This window comes from Artibeus jamaicensis, unplaced genomic scaffold, assembly GCF_021234435.1.
Source record: "Artibeus jamaicensis isolate MK-2021 breed Jamaican fruit bat unplaced genomic scaffold, CSHL_Jam_final scaffold_286, whole genome shotgun sequence".
Taxonomy (NCBI): Eukaryota; Metazoa; Chordata; class Mammalia; order Chiroptera; family Phyllostomidae; genus Artibeus; species Artibeus jamaicensis.
The window spans coordinates 7,039,013-7,056,852 of record NW_026522034.1 but is presented as its reverse complement, the minus strand read 5'-3'; the positions used below and the strand labels follow the sequence as shown (position 1 = coordinate 7,056,852).

General features: G+C 36.2%; 1 protein-coding gene across 3 annotated transcripts in view; it reads right to left on the bottom strand.

Moving 5' to 3' along the window:
* UACA (uveal autoantigen with coiled-coil domains and ankyrin repeats) overlaps positions 1 to 17,840 on the bottom strand; it is an 88,274-nt gene that overhangs the window by 18,358 nt on the left and 52,076 nt on the right. For all 3 annotated transcript variants that reach the window (XM_037137271.2, XM_037137272.2, XM_053656846.1), the window contains exons 6-13: positions 16,742 to 16,812; positions 16,533 to 16,639; positions 14,360 to 14,541; positions 11,263 to 11,300; positions 8,440 to 8,508; positions 7,023 to 7,130; positions 5,897 to 5,929; positions 5,054 to 5,152 (exon numbers count right to left, since the gene is read on the bottom strand). In XM_037137271.2, the coding sequence (XP_036993166.2) occupies positions 5,054 to 5,152; positions 5,897 to 5,929; positions 7,023 to 7,130; positions 8,440 to 8,508; positions 11,263 to 11,300; positions 14,360 to 14,541; positions 16,533 to 16,639; positions 16,742 to 16,812 (707 nt within the window). The remainder of the gene's footprint in view (positions 1 to 5,053; positions 5,153 to 5,896; positions 5,930 to 7,022; positions 7,131 to 8,439; positions 8,509 to 11,262; positions 11,301 to 14,359; positions 14,542 to 16,532; positions 16,640 to 16,741; positions 16,813 to 17,840) is intronic.

Sequence of the window (17,840 nt, the reverse complement as noted above, 5' to 3'; positions counted from 1 at the left end):
AAGAAATTAAAAAATGAGAAAAATATAGATAATTTAAGGGCTCTCCGGGACAACATTGAGTACAACAGCATCTGCGCCATAGGGATGCCAGAAAGAAAAGAGAGAGAGCAAGGGATTAAGGACCTATTTGAAGAAATAATGATTCAAAATTTCCCAAATCTGGTGAAAAAAAAAAAAGATACACAAGTACAAGAAAGCACAGAGGGTCTCAGACAAGATGAACTAAAAGAGGACCACACCAACACCCATCATAGTTAAAATTACAAAGGTTAAAGACAAAAAGAGAATCTTAAAAGCAACAAGAGAAAGACAGTTAGTTACCTACAAGGGAGCTCCCATAAGACTGTCAGCTGGTTTCTCAACAAAAAATTTTCAGGCTAGAAGAAATGGACACAAAATTCAAAGTGATGAAAAGCAAGGACCTACAGTCAAGTCTACTTTACCCAACAAAGCCATGATTTAAAATTGAAGGTAAGATACAGTGTTTCACAGATGAGAAAAGCTAAAGGAGTTACTAATCACCAAATCAACACTAAAAGAAATGTTAAAAGTACTTAAGAAGAAAAAGGAAAAAAATAACATAAATATGGATTATAAAATGTCAACAACTACATATCTAACAATAATCACTTTAAATGCAAATGGCTAAATCCTCCAATCAAATAACATAGGGCAGCTGAACAGACACCCATATATATGCTGTCTATAAGAAACCCACTCCAAATCAAAAGAAACACACAGACTGAAAGTAAAGGATAGAAAAAGATATTTCATGCAAATAGAAACAGAGCAAGTGGGGGTCACAATGCTTATATCACACAAAATAGACTTTTGTGTGAGGCGGGGGGCTGTGAACCAAAGGGGCGCCAGTTCGGTTCCCAGTCAGGGCACATGCCTGGGTTGTGGGCCAGGTCCCCAGTGGGGGCCACGTGAGAGGCAATCACACATTGATGTTTGTCTCTCTCTTTCTCCCTCCCTTCCCCTCTCTCTAGAAATAAGTAAATAAAATCTTTTTAAAAAATTATGGAGAACCCAAATAAATAAAATCAGAAATAAGAAAAAGCTACAATTGGTACCACACAAATATAAAGGATTATAAGAAAATACTATGAACAATTATATGCCCACAAACTGAACAATCTGGAAGAAATGGATAAATTCCAAGAAACATACAGTCTTTCAAGAATGAATCAAGAAGAAACGAAAAATCTAAACAGACCAATTATAACCAACACGATCAAAGCAATAATCAAAAAATCCCAACAAGCAAAAGTTCTGGACTGAATCTCTTCACAGGTGAGTTTACCAAACATCCCCTGCCCCAAAAATTAAATAAAAAGAACACCTACCCTTCTTAAACTATTTAGAAAAGCTAAAAAATTTCAAGAGAAAGAAATGCTCCCAAGCTCATTTTATGAGGCCAATATTATCCTGACTCTGAAACCAGACAAAGACATTATAAAAAAATCATTATAAGCCAATATCCCTTATGAACATGGATATAAAAATCCTTAACAATATATCAGCAAACTGAATCTAGCAATACATAAAAAAAAACATACACCGTGATCAAGTGAGATTTATTTGTGGGATGCAAGGATGGTTCAATAACTGCAAATCAATTGTGATATACCACATTAACAAAATAAAGGATGAAAATCATGATATCAATAAATGCAGAAAAAGAATTTGACAAAATCTAGTAGCTATTTATGACAAAAGTGGTCAGCAAAGTGGGATAAGAGGGAACACATCTCAACATAAGAAAGACTGTAAATGACACACACACAGTTAACACCATACTCAATGGGGAAAAGCTAAAAATATTCTCCTTAAGATCAGGAACAAGAGATGTTCACTTTCACCACTTTTATTCAACATAGTATTGAAAGTCCTCACCACAGCAATCAGACAAGAAAAAGAAATAAAAGACACCCAATTGTGAAGAAAGAAGTAAGACTGTCCATATTTGTGTATGACATTATATTATATAGAGAGAACCCTAAAGATTCCACCAGAAAACTACTAAAACTGATAAATGATTTAGTAAAGTAGCGAGATACAAAATAAATATTTAGAAGTTGGCTGCACTTTTATTCACCAATAATGATCAGAAAGAAAAAATAAACAATCCCATTTACAGCTGAATCAAAAAAAAAAAACAAACAACCTAGGAATAAAGTTAACCAAAGATGTAAAAGACACATACTTGAACAGTTACAAGCCACTGAAGAAACTAAATAAAATACAAATAAATGAAAGTATATACCACGTTCATAGATGAGAAGAATTAACATCATTAAAATGTCCCTACTATCCAAAGCTATCTGTAGATTCAACACAATCCTTATCAAAATACCAATGGCATTTTTCACAGAACTAGAACTCAAAATTTTACATGAAACTAGAGAAGATCCTAAATAGCCACAGAAGCCTTGAAAAAGAATAACAAAGTTGAAGGTGTCACAGAACCTAATATCAAACTATACTACAAGGCCACAATAATCAAAATAGCATGGTACTGGCATAAAAAGGGACACAAAGATCAATGGAACAGAACAGAGAGCCCAGAAATAAACCCACACCCATGTGGTCAATTAATATATGACAAAGAAGACAAGAACATACAATAGGGTAAAGACAGTCTATTCAATAGGTGGTGTTTGGAATATCAGACAGATGCATGGCAAAAAAAGAAAAAAACAAAAAAGAAACTACACCATCTTCATACACCACCCGCAAGAATGAACTCAAATGGATTAAAGACAAATGTAAAGCTCAAAACCATAAAACTCCTAGAAGAAAACACAGGCAATAAACTCTCTGACATTTCTCTTAGCAGCATTTTTTTCTGATATATCTCCCCAGGCAAGGGAAACAAAAATAATAATAATAATAATAATAAAGAAATGGGACATTACACTAAAAAGGTTTTACCCAGCAAAGGAAACTATCAATGAAATAAAAAGACAACCACTGAATGGAGGAAAATATTTGCCAGTGATACATCAGGTAAGGGGTTAATATCAAAAACTGATAAAGAATTCATACATTTCAACACCAAAACACACACACAATCCAATTAAAAAATGGGCAGAGGACCTGAATAGACAGTTCTTCAAAGAGAACATACAGATGGCCAATAGACACAATGGAAAGGAGAGCAACATCACTGATCGGTAGAGAAATACAAACTAAAACTACGAGTTACTATTTTATGACTGTCAGAATGGCTATCATCAGTAATTCAACAAACAAGTGTTGGCAAAGAAAAGGGAATCTTCATGCACTGTTGGTGAGAATGCAGACTGGTACAGCCACTATGGAAAACATTATGGAGAAATTAAAAACAGAACTACCTTATGACCCAGTGACTCCACCTCTGAGTATATGTCCAATGACACCCTAAACACTAATTTGAAAAGATATATGCACCCCTATGTTCATTGTGTGTTATTTACAATACCCACAATATGGAAGCAACCCATCAGTAGATGAGCGGATCAAAAAGATGTAGTACATACGTACAATGGAATATAACGAGGCTGTAAAAAAGAATAAAATTGTACCATCTATAACAATGTGGATGGAACTAGAGGGTATTGTGCTAAGTGAAATATGTCAGAGAAAGACAAATACCAAATCATTTCACTTATCTGTGGAATCTAAAGAGCAAAATGAAAGAACATGAAATAGACACTGAGTTACAGATGCAGAGAACAAGCTGGTAGTCCCAGAGAGGAACGGGGCTGGGATGCTGAGGGGAAAAGTGAAGAGATTAAGAACAACAAATGGGTAGTAACAAAAGTCATGGGGATGTAAAGTAGAGCACAGGGAATATAGTCAGTAATACTGTACTAACTGTGTATGGTGCCTAAATTATCATAGGGATCACTTTATAAATTATATAACTGTCTAACAACTATGCTGTATACATGAAACTAATATAAAGTATATTGAATGTCAACTATAATTGAAAATCAAAATTCAAAAAATTACTTTTGTTATGTACTTCAGAGCTACCATATTTTTGGGAACATAAGACACATCTAGGTTTTAGAGGAAAGTAGAAAAAATTTTTCGAAGCAAAAAATGTGGTAAAATATTTAATAACATAAAATAACATAATATTTCACCAATGTAAGCAGAACTTAACAGCAGCATTAACAACCATTATTCCTCCCAAATGCAGGGGCCAAATGGGGGGGTGCATCTTATAGTCTGAAAAATATGGTATGTTCCTGAATAAGGATAAAGCCGCCCTCTTCAGCAATTCCCCAGTGATGAATGACATTTATAAAACACATATTATGTCCTTGCACAATAAATCTATGCAGTTAAAAGTCAGGAGAATGGTCCCCCTTGGGGCAGAGAGTGTGAGTACTGACAGGAAACAAGTGTGAGAAGCCTTTGGATATTGATAATACTGTTTCTTGATTGGGTATATGTTCAATTTGTGAAAAATTTTCAACTAATACTCTTGAGCATGTATACTTTTTAATTTTTAATAAAATTTTTTTTTAGAAAAACATGGCCTTGGAAAAACTAAAAGTTAATTGATCCAACCAAAGACTAGTACATAATCTGAGCTTTCTTAACACCCTATTCTTCATCAAACAATGTGTTCTACTTAATCTAGATAGGTATGAAATGTTTCCTGAGATAATCCTGGAAATAGCACTATTCACTGATATAATGCTTTGTTATTCCTGCCATCATAATTATTGTAAATTTACAGATTAAAAAAAACTTTTTAAATGGTAAGAATGGACAATGAAGAAGGCTGGGATGAGAAACTGGAAGCAAACCCAATGTCAGTTACATGCCAGTCAATTTCAATGATCTCATTTACCCTTTACAACAACTGGAAAAAGGCACAGTAACTCCAATTTTGCCAAAAGGTAACGAGCTCAGAAATTTTAAATAAAAATCTACCCAAGGTCAATATATTTAAACTATAAAAAAACGAATGATAACACAAATTCACATCTGACTCCAAGCCCTTTAACACTATCCGAATTATATGAAATAGTTTATTTAAGCTTTTCTATACCTCGAAATATTTATATCTATTTTTCAGAGCCTCGATAGTTCTCAAACTTTCTTCATGTTGCTTTTCTTTAGCCGCCAAAAGGGACTTCAGCTTTTCTTTCTGAAGTAGAAAGGAATAAATACAGAACAAAATCACACTGTGCTTGAAACTGAATTTAAAATGTGTTTTGGGAAACATGAGTTCGAATTACTTTGAGGGCTGCAGTTAATGAAATCTCTAGCATACTGGATTTTTAACTATTAGCAGAGTTAACAATTTCTTTAAATATACTAATAAAATATGCAATATATACAAACAATATTATGAAAAATTCAAAATTCCTGTTTGTCTTAAATATTATTTTCAGATATTTTATTTAAAATGTTTAGAATTTTACGTCTTTTCATGAAAAACATCACAGAAAATGAGATACTCAGAGGTGATAACAACAAAATGTCAACGATAATCCATGCCACTATTTTCAAAATGCTCTAGCCCTGGCTGGTGTAGCTCAGTGGATTGAGCACGGGCTGACGAACCAAAAGATCGCAGTTTGATTCCCCGTCAGGGCACATGCCTGGGTTGCAGGCTAGTACCCAGCAGGGGCCAGTTCCCAGCAGAGGATGCACCAGAAGCAACCATACATTGATATTTCTCTCCTTCCCTTCCCTTCTAAAGATAAATAAATAAATAATTTTTTAAATGCTCTTTTACAGTCACATGTAAGCTTTTTTTCCCCTCTGACCAATAACTATAAATAAATAGAATCTTGGTCTCCATCTCAATTCAGGACTTAAACCTCTACTGAAATATCATCAATTTCCATAACATTTCACAGCTTTAAAGTAGAACTGATCATCCTACCTCACTTTCCAGATCATCAGCAACCATTACTTCCTAAATTGAAAAAAAGAAAAAAAAAGGAAATGTATTTTCATTCTTGGAAGTTCATTAAAAGGCTTAAGCATGGCACATATCCTTTAAAAAGACCAGCACGTTTCTTTAAGAGTGGGAACAGGAATGCCCCAGTCTTAGTGCCCACCCGATTCTGCTGCGCTGTCATTTATTCTCCTCACCCTCCAGGTGCAGAAGCACCTTTGCTTCTTCTGGAAACCCATCAATGATCGACCCCCACCTGCTCCTCCTCACACTCTGTCTGCCCTTTCCTCTACAATCCCACAGTCCCACTACAATGAAGTCCTTTGGTACTGCTACATGCCAACATGACTTTCTGTTCTTGTGAGAGGGTGACCCCCCAAAAATGGAATTTATTTATAAAAAATTGTGTATTCTGACATGTTTAAACTTCCATCACCTTCAAAGTACTCTTCATTTTACGCAACACACCTATGGAGACCTTTTTCCACTGCTCAAAACAGGTTTTGGACTCATCGATTTTAATGCCTTTTTAGTGCTTCTGCTATTTTTCGTTGAATCTCATCCATATCAGCAAAACGTTTCCCTTTAAGGACTTTTTTCATCCAGGGAAACAAAAAAAAAAAGTTGCTTGGGCAATCAGGCGGATAGGGAGGGAGGGGCATGGGGGTCGTGCTCTTTTTGGTCAAAAACTGCTGCACACTCAGTGAGGTGTGGGCAGGTGCTTGTAAATCCCCATCATGAAACAGGAAAATGTGTTGAAAAAATCCTCAAAAAAATTGATTCAAGCCGAACGCAGCCTCTCACAACAACTGGCACACTGGCACCTATGGGTTCCTAGAACACTCACCTGGTGGTGGAAGCCTGTACTACAATGGGCCCGTCATCCAGAAGATAGTTCTGGGTTTAGTCGGTCCCCCCTCATCTATCAAACACTAAAAGCTTCATGTAAAGGCCCCAGGGAGACAGAACTTCCCTCAGAGCAATGACCAAATTTTAGCTCTTTAAGCACACAGTATCTGACTTGATTTGACAAGTGATTATTAACAATTTATTATCAACGGTGATTACTGGAAGCAAAATAGTGTGGATTTTTAATATGCAGATTATTTACCTCATTTAGCTGTAGTTGTAAACCATTGACTTTATCCAATAATATTCTCTGTTCTTGCTGAATTTTTCTCAACCTGTCTTTCAAATCTCCATTTTCAAGCTCCAATTCCTTAAATAGTAAAGATAACAAACAGGTGCTAGGTAGATCAACCTTAAAAGACCAATTCTTATGAAAGGAATTTTAAAAAACAGTGTGCTACTATATAATTATATATATGTATATAAAAGAGCTTTAACTATAAAGATACAATAATTTCAATGATATCCAAATTATATAAATCCATAGATTGGAAATAAAAAATTATAATCTTATAATATCCAGTGAATACAAGTACATATAAGAGAGCAAACCATCACAATTCTGCCTTTGCTAGTGTAGCTCAGGGGATTGAGTGCAGGCCTGTGAACCAAAGGATTGCGGTTCGATTCCCAGTCAGGGCACATGCCTGGGTTGCAGGCCAGTTCCCAGCACGGGATGCACAAGAGGAAACCATACATTGGTATTTCTCTCCCTCTCTCCTTCCCTTCCCCTCTAAAGATGAATACATAAAATCCTAAAAAAAAAAACAAACCATCATGATTCTAATAAAAAGTAAAAGGATCATCTACTTGGAAATGGAAAATAGCAGAAGAATATGCCATTTTAACTTGTTTAACACCTCTGAAATTTACAAGACTATTCTAATGCTTTTGTTAAACTAATCACCACTTCAGTGCTATAAAAAAAAACATTTAAGTCTTCATTTAAGGCTATATATTTCACTCTCTTAATACTACATAGTAAACTATAAAACCCAAATACTTTTGTTTCAGCATATGGAAAACAGCTATTCAACTTACATTTTAATGGTATTTCAGTCATAAGATAAACCATTTATTTAATTATGGTTCTTCTTTCTAACATAATCCACATAACAATTACTTTTTGAACCCTTTCCCAAATATAAAAGGTAAACAGTGCTGTGTGGTTAACAAAAAATATTTTTTTCTGAATCAAAATAAGAATACTTTCAGAAGAAGTTCAGATTTTATTTTACTTACATTAGCAAGTATCATTTTATCGTTATAATTAGTTATGTACAATAAATAGCAATTTATGATTTCTGGCCCAAACGAATACTTTTAAATGAAGAAAAAGCTATGTAAAGTTGTTAAATTATTTGCTTCCTAATATGTATTAAAACAATACTTTGTGTAAAATAATACTGATCCAAACATTCATATCTAAAGTAAATTCTTTCTGAAGGGACTGGATAAGAAAATGGAGTCACAAAACATAACAAGCCACTTTTGCTTCCCCTACTCATTCCCCCGACATTTTTGCTCCCTCTCTTTTCCCTCTACCCGACTACCAAAAACAACAACAACAAGAAAAAATCACTGGAATTCTTTGCAAAGAAAGATAATATTTTTTTTACCTGAATGCTTTGATGTTCCCTCTGATTTGACTTCATATTTACATCATCTAGCATGTGTGTCAAATTTCGCTTTGGTAAAACAGAAGAGAACACAGGTTAGCAAGTACGAGAATACAGAAATATTCATTTTGCTCAGTAGGCAATAAACCCAATTAGTGATTTTTCAATTTATCCAACATTAACTTTTGGTATACATAACACAAGGTAGCTGCATTTGTTTCCATTTAAAACTCCAAATGGAAATCATATTTAAGGATATTGATTTTAAATAAATCAAGTATAACTTATTTTAAAATGCTAAAAAGTAACACAACTTAAAATGCTTATTGTTAAGGATTTATTTGAACCAAAGTAACCAAATTCTGAAAGAGAGAATTTGTACTAGACAGAAGTCTAAAGCTGTGCCATAAAGCATCATCAACCATTCCCAAAGGAAGAGTTTACTCTTTAAAGCAAGAAGGAGGGGAGATACATGTTGAAAGAAAAATATGGAAACTATTTCTTTCTTTGAGCACCGATGAAATAAAACACCAGGGGGCTGCGGTAGGTAAGAGACAGACGACCCTCTGACCAGAGCTATACGGAAGGTCTCTCGAGACTTGGCTGGGTGTGTGCTGTCTAGTGCACTTACTGCTTTCAAACCTTACTCCAGCTTAGAGATCTGCTTTAATAAAAACAGAATTATTACACCAGACAGCAAACAACCTCCTTTTTTCATCCAGACTGACCTTTAAATCTACACAATAACTTAGAAAGCTATTTCTTTCTTCCTATTTGAGAGCAAAAAAAAAAAAAAAAAAGAAAGAAAGAAAATTCAAGAGAAGCTAATGCTTGAATTTTCCAAGATAATTTTTTTATGTTTTGTATTATTTGTCGAGTTTCATTTAACCAAGTGTTTAATGAGTTTAAACTTAGAATTCGAGGGACAAGTTCCCATTTAGAAGATATTCTGTATCTACAATGTGGCCCAAACTATATTTCTACCCTCCCTCCTTCCACCAAAGCACTGTTCTTACGTGAACTCTGACCATCACAGACTAGTTCCACACCCCTCCTCCCCTTCAGAGGGTCCCTGGCAACCTGGCGCTGGGTTACCGGTCCCGTCACATCTACTGCCCCCTGACGTGCGCATCTCTCCTGCCACTGTGGCCCTGTTGAACATGCTCCCTCACGGGAGATCACACGTCCCCTTCCTCTCTCAATAAGGCATCTCCCGCAGGTCCCCGCGGCTTCCTCCTCACTTCCTTCAGGTCTCTGCTCCAATGTCCCATCCTGGGAGAGGCCTTGGCTGACCACTTAGGCTGAAACAGCTTCTTACCCTCTCCCTCTTCATCTCCTAATCCTGTTCACTGTTCTTCAAAGACTCTGCTGTAATCTTAAATACTCATCTACCTGCTGATCATCTGTCTCACTGGGTTGGGAGTTAGTTCCATCACTTCAATGACTCAAACTCTGAACACTAAGATCTCTCCAGTAGCTAGAACAGTAACTGGCATACAATAGGTACTCCACAGATACCTGTGAAGCAAACTGAGTGAGCTTTATTTTTTAAAATATTTTATTTATTTATCTTTAGAGGGGAATGGAGGGAGAGAAGGAGAGAAATATCAGTGTAGGGTTGCCTCTCGTGGGTCTTCTGCTGGGGACTAGCCTGCAACTCAGGCATGTACCCTGACTGGGAATCGAACTGTGATCCTTCAGTTCACAGGCCCGCGCTCAATCCACTGAGCTAGCTAGACCAGCCAGGGATATAAGCTTTATTTTTTAAACTATATTTCTTAACAGGAATTACATGTCCCTTAGTACTGGAAAATATCCTAGTTACAGAATATATTTTTAATGTATTTAATAAATCATGGAAACAAATGAGTTTTACAGTTCCTAGCAGAATATTAACTCCATGTATTCTTTTAGATAACACTAGGCAGAATACCATTCCCGTATTAATATTCAATGATAGTTCTTTAAATACCTATATGTTTTAGAAATTATTTTTCTCTGACTCTATGTGAGATGGCTGGTATGGATATAATAGTGTCCGTTTTATTTCACTCTACCTCCCACTTAAGTTATCTGAGGAATGAGAGACGAGGCTCAAACAGTTGCTCCAGATGGAAAAGCAAAATGACAGCGGATATGTTTCATGCATAAATATATGACTTAATTCTGACAGATTAAAATGGAAAATATGCTTTAACATAGCTTTCAGGTTCAGGTGAGAGGTGGAGAAATGATGCAGAATGATGATCAGAATTGCTCAGAAAGTACCTGATTCCTTTCTCTTCGGGGTGTGGAAGTGCTCAGATTCCTTTCGCTAGAGAAAAGCTGAGAGCCTGGAAGGAAGCAGCCACAGAAGAGGGGAGCTGCCTACACTAGCTTGTGGCAAGACGGACAGAGTGCCGTGAACCAACCCCTGGAACCTGAAGAGACTGGGGAGTGTAAGACATTCACTGAGTTAGGTCACAAAACCTGGGTTAAGTGGTGACTTGATAATAAAATCAGTGCAAGGCATACACTATTTTTATGGCACCCTGTGACTTCTGGCTTTTTCCAAAACTAAAATCACCTTTGAAAGGGAAGTGGTTTCAGACCATGGATGAGATTCAGGAAAACACAACGGGGCAGCTAATGGCAATTAGGAGAACTGTGTGAGGTCCCAAGGTGCCTACTTTGAAGGGGACTGAGGCATTGTTATCTTGTGTACAATGTTCTTCTATCTTATAATTTTCTTCAACAAATGTCTCTATTTTTAAAAATACATGGCTGGATACCTTCTGGGCAGATGTCAAACATATAACTTTTCAAATTAAAATTAGTATCTACCTGTTGTAATGATGGTCCTTTCTTCCAAAGGTCTCTACCTGAAGATTTAAAGAGATGAAGAGGAAGAATAGTGAAACAGCCGGTTAACTTGAGTAGTTATGAATTTCCTAACTATACAATTGAGTCAATATAAAAAAAATTTTTTTAAGTTGCTTCTCACGCTTACTACTTTAAAGTTAAAATAACAGTAAAATATCATTTTTGCATCTCTAATTGGCAGTATTTTTTTGCTATGACAACATGCAGGTAGATAATATTCAATGGTAGGAAGAAGACAGGTGAAAATGCAATATTCAAAACACTCCTAAATTGAAAGGCAACTTAATAATATACAAGGTCTGGAAGAAGTAATGCCTGCTTGAGTATGGTTGGTAGGGTAATAATATGGGTGTAATAATTAACAGTTTTAACTTGAACATTTTACCTAATATGTCATATGGTGTGCTTTAATGTGATATTGTTATGTTACAGAATTATATCCTTATGATTTTGTAATAAAAGATCTTGTAATTAAAAGGGGCATTATTTGTGCCAGATCCTGTATATTGAAAGCTTAAAGAAATAAGCATACCCTGAAACTCCATGATTCAATTTCTAAGAACTAATCCTAAGGGTATAATAAAAATAGGCCAAAATAGTTATATACAAGGACAATCACTAAATTGTTATTTATATTAATAAAATCTATAAACAACTTAATACCTATAATTAAACCTAAATAGAGGGAATTTTAAGCATAAAGAAAAATCATATCATAGAAAAAATATTTATTTATAATGGAAAAGCCTACAAAATATATTACACAAAAAGTAATCTACAGCTCACTCCAGGTAACCTCAATTTCATACAGAGGGAGAAGACTGGAAGGATATTCCTCAAAATGTTAATAGAGGCTCCTCAGTAGTCATATGACTGACTAATTTGATTTGTTGTACTTTTCTGTATTTTCCAATTTCTCTTTAAAAAACATAGAAAAATACTTGGCACGGGTACTCAATAAATATTGGTTGAATATTATATACACAGGTTTGAACAATGATTCTTTAAAACTGTATATATGAAAGTTAAGAGTTTCGCCCCTGTCATCAAAAAATATATTACCAAAATGCTTGATTTGACTCCTTCTACTTAATTCTTAAATCACTCCACAGTACAGTGGGGTTTGCTGATAAACTAGACAATATGTGCAACACACACTCCCTCAAAACAAGTGACAATGGGACTTCCAGCCAAGATGGAGGCGTAGGTAGAAACCCTTCACTTCCTCACACAATCAAAAGGAGGATAACAACCAATCTAAAATGAATAAACAACTAGAAGTGCCAGAAAATCAAACTGCATGGAACTCCGATAACCAAGGAAGTAAAGAAAAAATCAACCAGACCAACCAGACTGGTAAGGCAGACCACGCAGGCCAACTCAGAAAAACGGTGGCGAGAAGGCTGAGGGGCTGCTCCGGGAGGGACTGACTTAAGGGGAAAACTGAGACTCAGAGCTGACTGTGGGCTAAGTCTGGGATTGCCCCAATGGGAGAGTCTGTTGGAAAGTGTGCTAGAGATGAACCAGTGAGCTGCACTGTTCCCTCTCTGGCCCCTCCCACACAGGCAGCGCAGCAAAGAGGGTTGACTCGCTGGGGTGAATACCTAAGGCCCCACCCCTTACAACTTATCAGCTGTGCCAAGACAAAGAAATATGGCCCAAATGAAAGAACACAGCAAAACCTCAGAACTAACCAATGAGGAGATAGCCAACCTATCTGATGGAGAATTTAAAGCCCTGGTAATCAACATGTTCACAGATCTGACTGAGCTTGGTCAAAAAATACAAGAACAAATGAAAGATACCCAAAATGAATTAAAGAAAAATATTTAGGGAACCAACAGTGACAAGAGGAAAACCAGGATTCACAGCAATGATTTAGAACAAAAGGAAGAAATAAACATCCAACTGGATCAGAACAAAGAAACAAGAATAAAAAAAAAATTAAGAAAGGCTGAGGATTCTCTGGGACAACCTAAAACGTTCCAATATCCAAATTATAAGGGTGCCAGAAGGAGAAGAGCAACAGCAAGAAACTGAAAACTTATTTGAACAAATAATGAAGGAGAACTTTCACAATCTGTTAAAGGAAATAGACTTCCAGAAAGTCCAGGAAGCCCAGAGAATCCCAAAGAAGTTGAACCCAAAGAGGAACACACCAAGGAACATCATCATTAAGTTACCCAAGATGAAAGACAGAAAAAATCCTAAAAGCAGCAAGAGAAAAGGAGACAGTTACCTACGAAGGAGTTCCCCTGAGACTATCAGCTGATTTCTCAAAAGAAACCTTACAGGCAAGAAGGGGCTGGAAAGAAGTATTTGAAATCATGAAAGGCAAGAACCTACATACAAGATTATTCTATCCAGCAAAGTTGTCATTTAAAATGGAGGGCAGATAAAGTGCTTCCCAAATAAGGTCAAGTTAAAAGAGTTCATCATAACCAAGCCCTTATTATATGAAATGTTAAAGGGACTTATCTAAGAAAAAGATGAAAAATATGAACAATAAAATGACAACAAACTCACAGCTATTAACAAATGAGCCTAAAAGAAAAGAAAAACAACAAAAACTAAGCAAACAACCAGAACAGGAACAGAATCAGAGAAATGGGCATCACACAGAGAGAGTTCAGTGGGGAGGGGGAAGGGAAGAATAGCAGGAAAAAGGTACAGGGAAGAAGAAGCATAATCATTAGGCATAAAATAGATGGGGAAAGATTAAAAAAATGGTATAGGAAACAGAGGACTCAAAGAACTTACATGTACAACCCAGGGACATGAGCTAAGGGTGGGGGAGAATGCTGGAGGATTGCGGGGCAGGGCAGAGGGGGGATAAAGGAGAAAAATTGGGAAAACTGTAATAGCATAATCAATAACAAATATTTTAAAAAACAGATGACAATGTAAATACACAAATCCATGGTACAGAGGGACATAAACCAATACTGTTCATCCAGTAACAAGTATTTTGTTTCTTAAAAACTAGTCCTACCATCTAATCTTTAAAAGCTGCTCCTTATTAACCTGGGCTTTTCTAGTTACAGAGAACTTCTGGTACCTCTGTTGGTATTTTCCGATGCAGTCTTCAATAAGGCTAGAATGTCGAGGTTGTCGCCAATTCTTGCATAGTAAGAACTATCATGGCCAAGAGCATCCAGCAAGCTTACATCAGCACCATTTTTAATCAAGACTTCTACAGCATCTTTACAACCATACTCGCAACCTAGCATGAGAGCAGTTCTAAAAGGAAGGCAGAAGAATAAAAGACCTTGAGAAATATCCAAGAAAATACTTCAGAAATCTTCCAGAGCCCCCATTTTTAAAGAACAAATATTACTTTAAAAAGTCATACTTATTACAGATTCAAATTTTACTCTAAGTTTTAATCTCATATTTTAACATCCCAGCATTTATAAAAACATTTGCTTTGTTTCTTAGTTTGCAGAGCTAAAATCTTTTATCACTTTACATCCATTTGTTACTTCCGATACCAAACTGCCCTTATTCCAGTACTAGTGTGTCCTACAAGCAAATTACCAGAAATCTCCCACAGCTGATACTGTCATCCCACCTGCTCAAAACCTGCACATCAATGAACCACAGTGTGCCAACCTCCCCCATGAGTCCCTTCTACTCCAAACAAAACAAGGATTGAATTCCTGTTTATATCAGCAAGTAGTAATAATGCAGCAAAACAATTAAATCATTATGTAAATTTGAAGGATCCCAGTGATTACTTTGCCCAATTCTCTATTTTTATTGCTAGAGAAACTAATACCTAATGAAATGAAGCAACTTATCCTATATCTAACTTGGTCTTCAAATGTGTGTATTAGATTTTATAAGGAAATTGATTCTTGACTTACTCTGCTATGTATATTCTATTTCTCTTTTATACTCTGTAATAGTTATTGGTATACAATTTTACATAAAACAGGAATTAGCAAAGTTTTTAACACTGGGGAAAATGCCATATATAGATAGAACAGGGAATAAAAAGAAACTTGAATACAGTATTAGAACCTAAGATTTTATTTTTAAAACCATCTGCTATCTACTCTATATAATACCAATTGCCCTACCTCACTGATTTTTTTGGTTTAATTCCAATGGGGAAAAAACATGCTTGAAAGAAATATAAGATCAATTTTCAAAAATGAGGCATGATACATGGATCAACCAGCTCATTGCCCTTTGATACTGAAATTTCTTTTAAAATCAAATTCATCAGTAATGCCTGGAACCCGATTATACCTGCAAAAACAAAGTAATACAAAAAACCATTTCTTAATAATCACATCAATGATTTAACTGCTTAAGAATTTCTTCCTTTGAAATGCCTGAACAATAAAAGCAATTAGAGCCATAAAATCTAACATCTAAAGACTATTATGCTTCCTACTTCCAACGAACTACAAAAAATAGGATACGTTTAAAAAAATAAAATTAAGAAATTAACAACTTCACTCATAATCATCTGTAAAACTCCAGAAATTTGTTATAAAATTACTGTAATGCTTCAACTAGTGGAGGGGCTATATTTCAGATACTTTGTTGTCAGATACTTTCTAACTATAAATATTAGAATTGTAATATAGCAAGTGCCATGATACACTGGACCCAGAAAAGGGGAATGGGAAAATCACAGAGAGAAATCCTAAGTGCAACCAATCCATCACTGGCATGGAACACAGAAGCAAAAATAAACAGAAACTTGGGAGGGAGAACGATCCCGCTCTCCAAGCGGGAGGCGGCACGCGCCTGGGCCCGGTGAGGAGAGCAAACACCTGGAGAAAGTCGGCGCTGAGACCTGTGAGTCCCCAGGACACCCGAGGACCAGAGGACTCACTAACGAGAAGTGGACTGTAGGTATAATTTTGTGTTCTTCTTCCTTATACCTTATTTGAGCCCATTTCCTTAAACATTTTCTTACAGCTTAAAAATAACTGGGACTCTCTTTCTTTAGTTCTTCAACTACGACACGAGCCCTAATCGCTGTGTGTATTCTGCATTTACCCGTCACCCTCCCCTGTGTGCCTCTCTCCACCCTCCTTCAGCCGACACTGAGGAAAAATAAGAAGTGGTGCTAATGTCAAGGAAGGGGAGAACCAAAGGGGATGGTGGGCCAGGATGACGTGACTTGTAGGCAAAGGCACAGCAGCAGTTTCAGAATCACTGTGCATCCAGCTGGTGTGGGGAGCTGTGATAAAAAAAAAACAAAAAACATTTACCTGTTTTGTTTGTCCCTAGAATTAATATCCGCTCCCCTATCTATCAGCAGTTGACATATCGTTGGCCTACACATCTGAGTGGCCAGAACAAGTGGTGTCCGCCCATCCTAAGCAACGAGAGAAAAAAAAACAGCATAAGGCAACAAATCTCCCAAAACGAAAAGTCTGAACACATGAGGTGAAATGAGAATAGACATCAGTTGACTTACGACGTCTCTGGCATTCACCGAGGCCCCGTGATCACAAAGCAGCTGTATGCTGGAAGGGCAGTCTGCCATGGCTTTGGGGAGCAAAGGAAAATGATAAACGGTGAACACCTGTTGACATGTGGTGCTTTGCTAGGTCCATCTGAGAAGTAAACTCTTCATTTTCTAAACTACCAAGCTTTGCATCATTCACGCTCAGGTTAGCATTATATGCATCAATTTTCTATCACAAAATGGATTAGAAGAGACCATCTTATAAATCTCATATACCTTTCAAAGGAACAACAAATTTTATTATCCTACAGAAGACAAGAATATACTGCTCTTCTGAGGATAAACACAGATAATAAAAATCAAGCTTAAATTTTCTATTTATAGTATGTTTTTAAACATGGGTATAACTGGCTTGGTCCTTGAAGTGTTAGCTGAGTTTTTATTAAAGAACCATATTCATTTTTTAATAAAAGAGCCACAGTAGATAAAGTATGACTCATACAATTCATACTACCTTTCAAAAGCAGAGATTGCAATGTCTGCCCTTAATGACACAGAGCAGGGTCGTTTTGCTAAGTAAAATGACACAATGCGTCTTCTCTGACCAACACTAGACTACATATTTGTATTATGAAAAAATATTGTTAAACTTATAAAACAGAATTGTGTTTATACTGCCATGATCTTTTTAAAGCCTATGCATTAATCCTAGATTATCAACACAAAAAGTACTAACAAAGTCTGTGGTGTGTAATTCAATAGAACAAAACCAAGCAGACATGAGATCAAGTAAATATTCATTTCTGGTTGTCTTTTTAATCCAGCAAGTCTTTTACATAAAATATATAAACTTAAGAAAAGATAAGCCAAAACTGAGTACATTAATTCAGAAATAAAATTAAAAACCAATGAGGCCCAATTAAAAATCAAAATAAAAATGTAAAGCATGATAAATTCCAGAGTGGTGAGACAGTGAACAAGTACAGCCACTGTTAAAGGTGCCACAGTGGAGAGGAGCATCTGACCACCAGACTCTGGTCGTCCTTTCTTCTAGGGCAGTGAGGTTGTACTGGGGACATGGTGGCCCAGCCAGAGACCACAGTTTCCA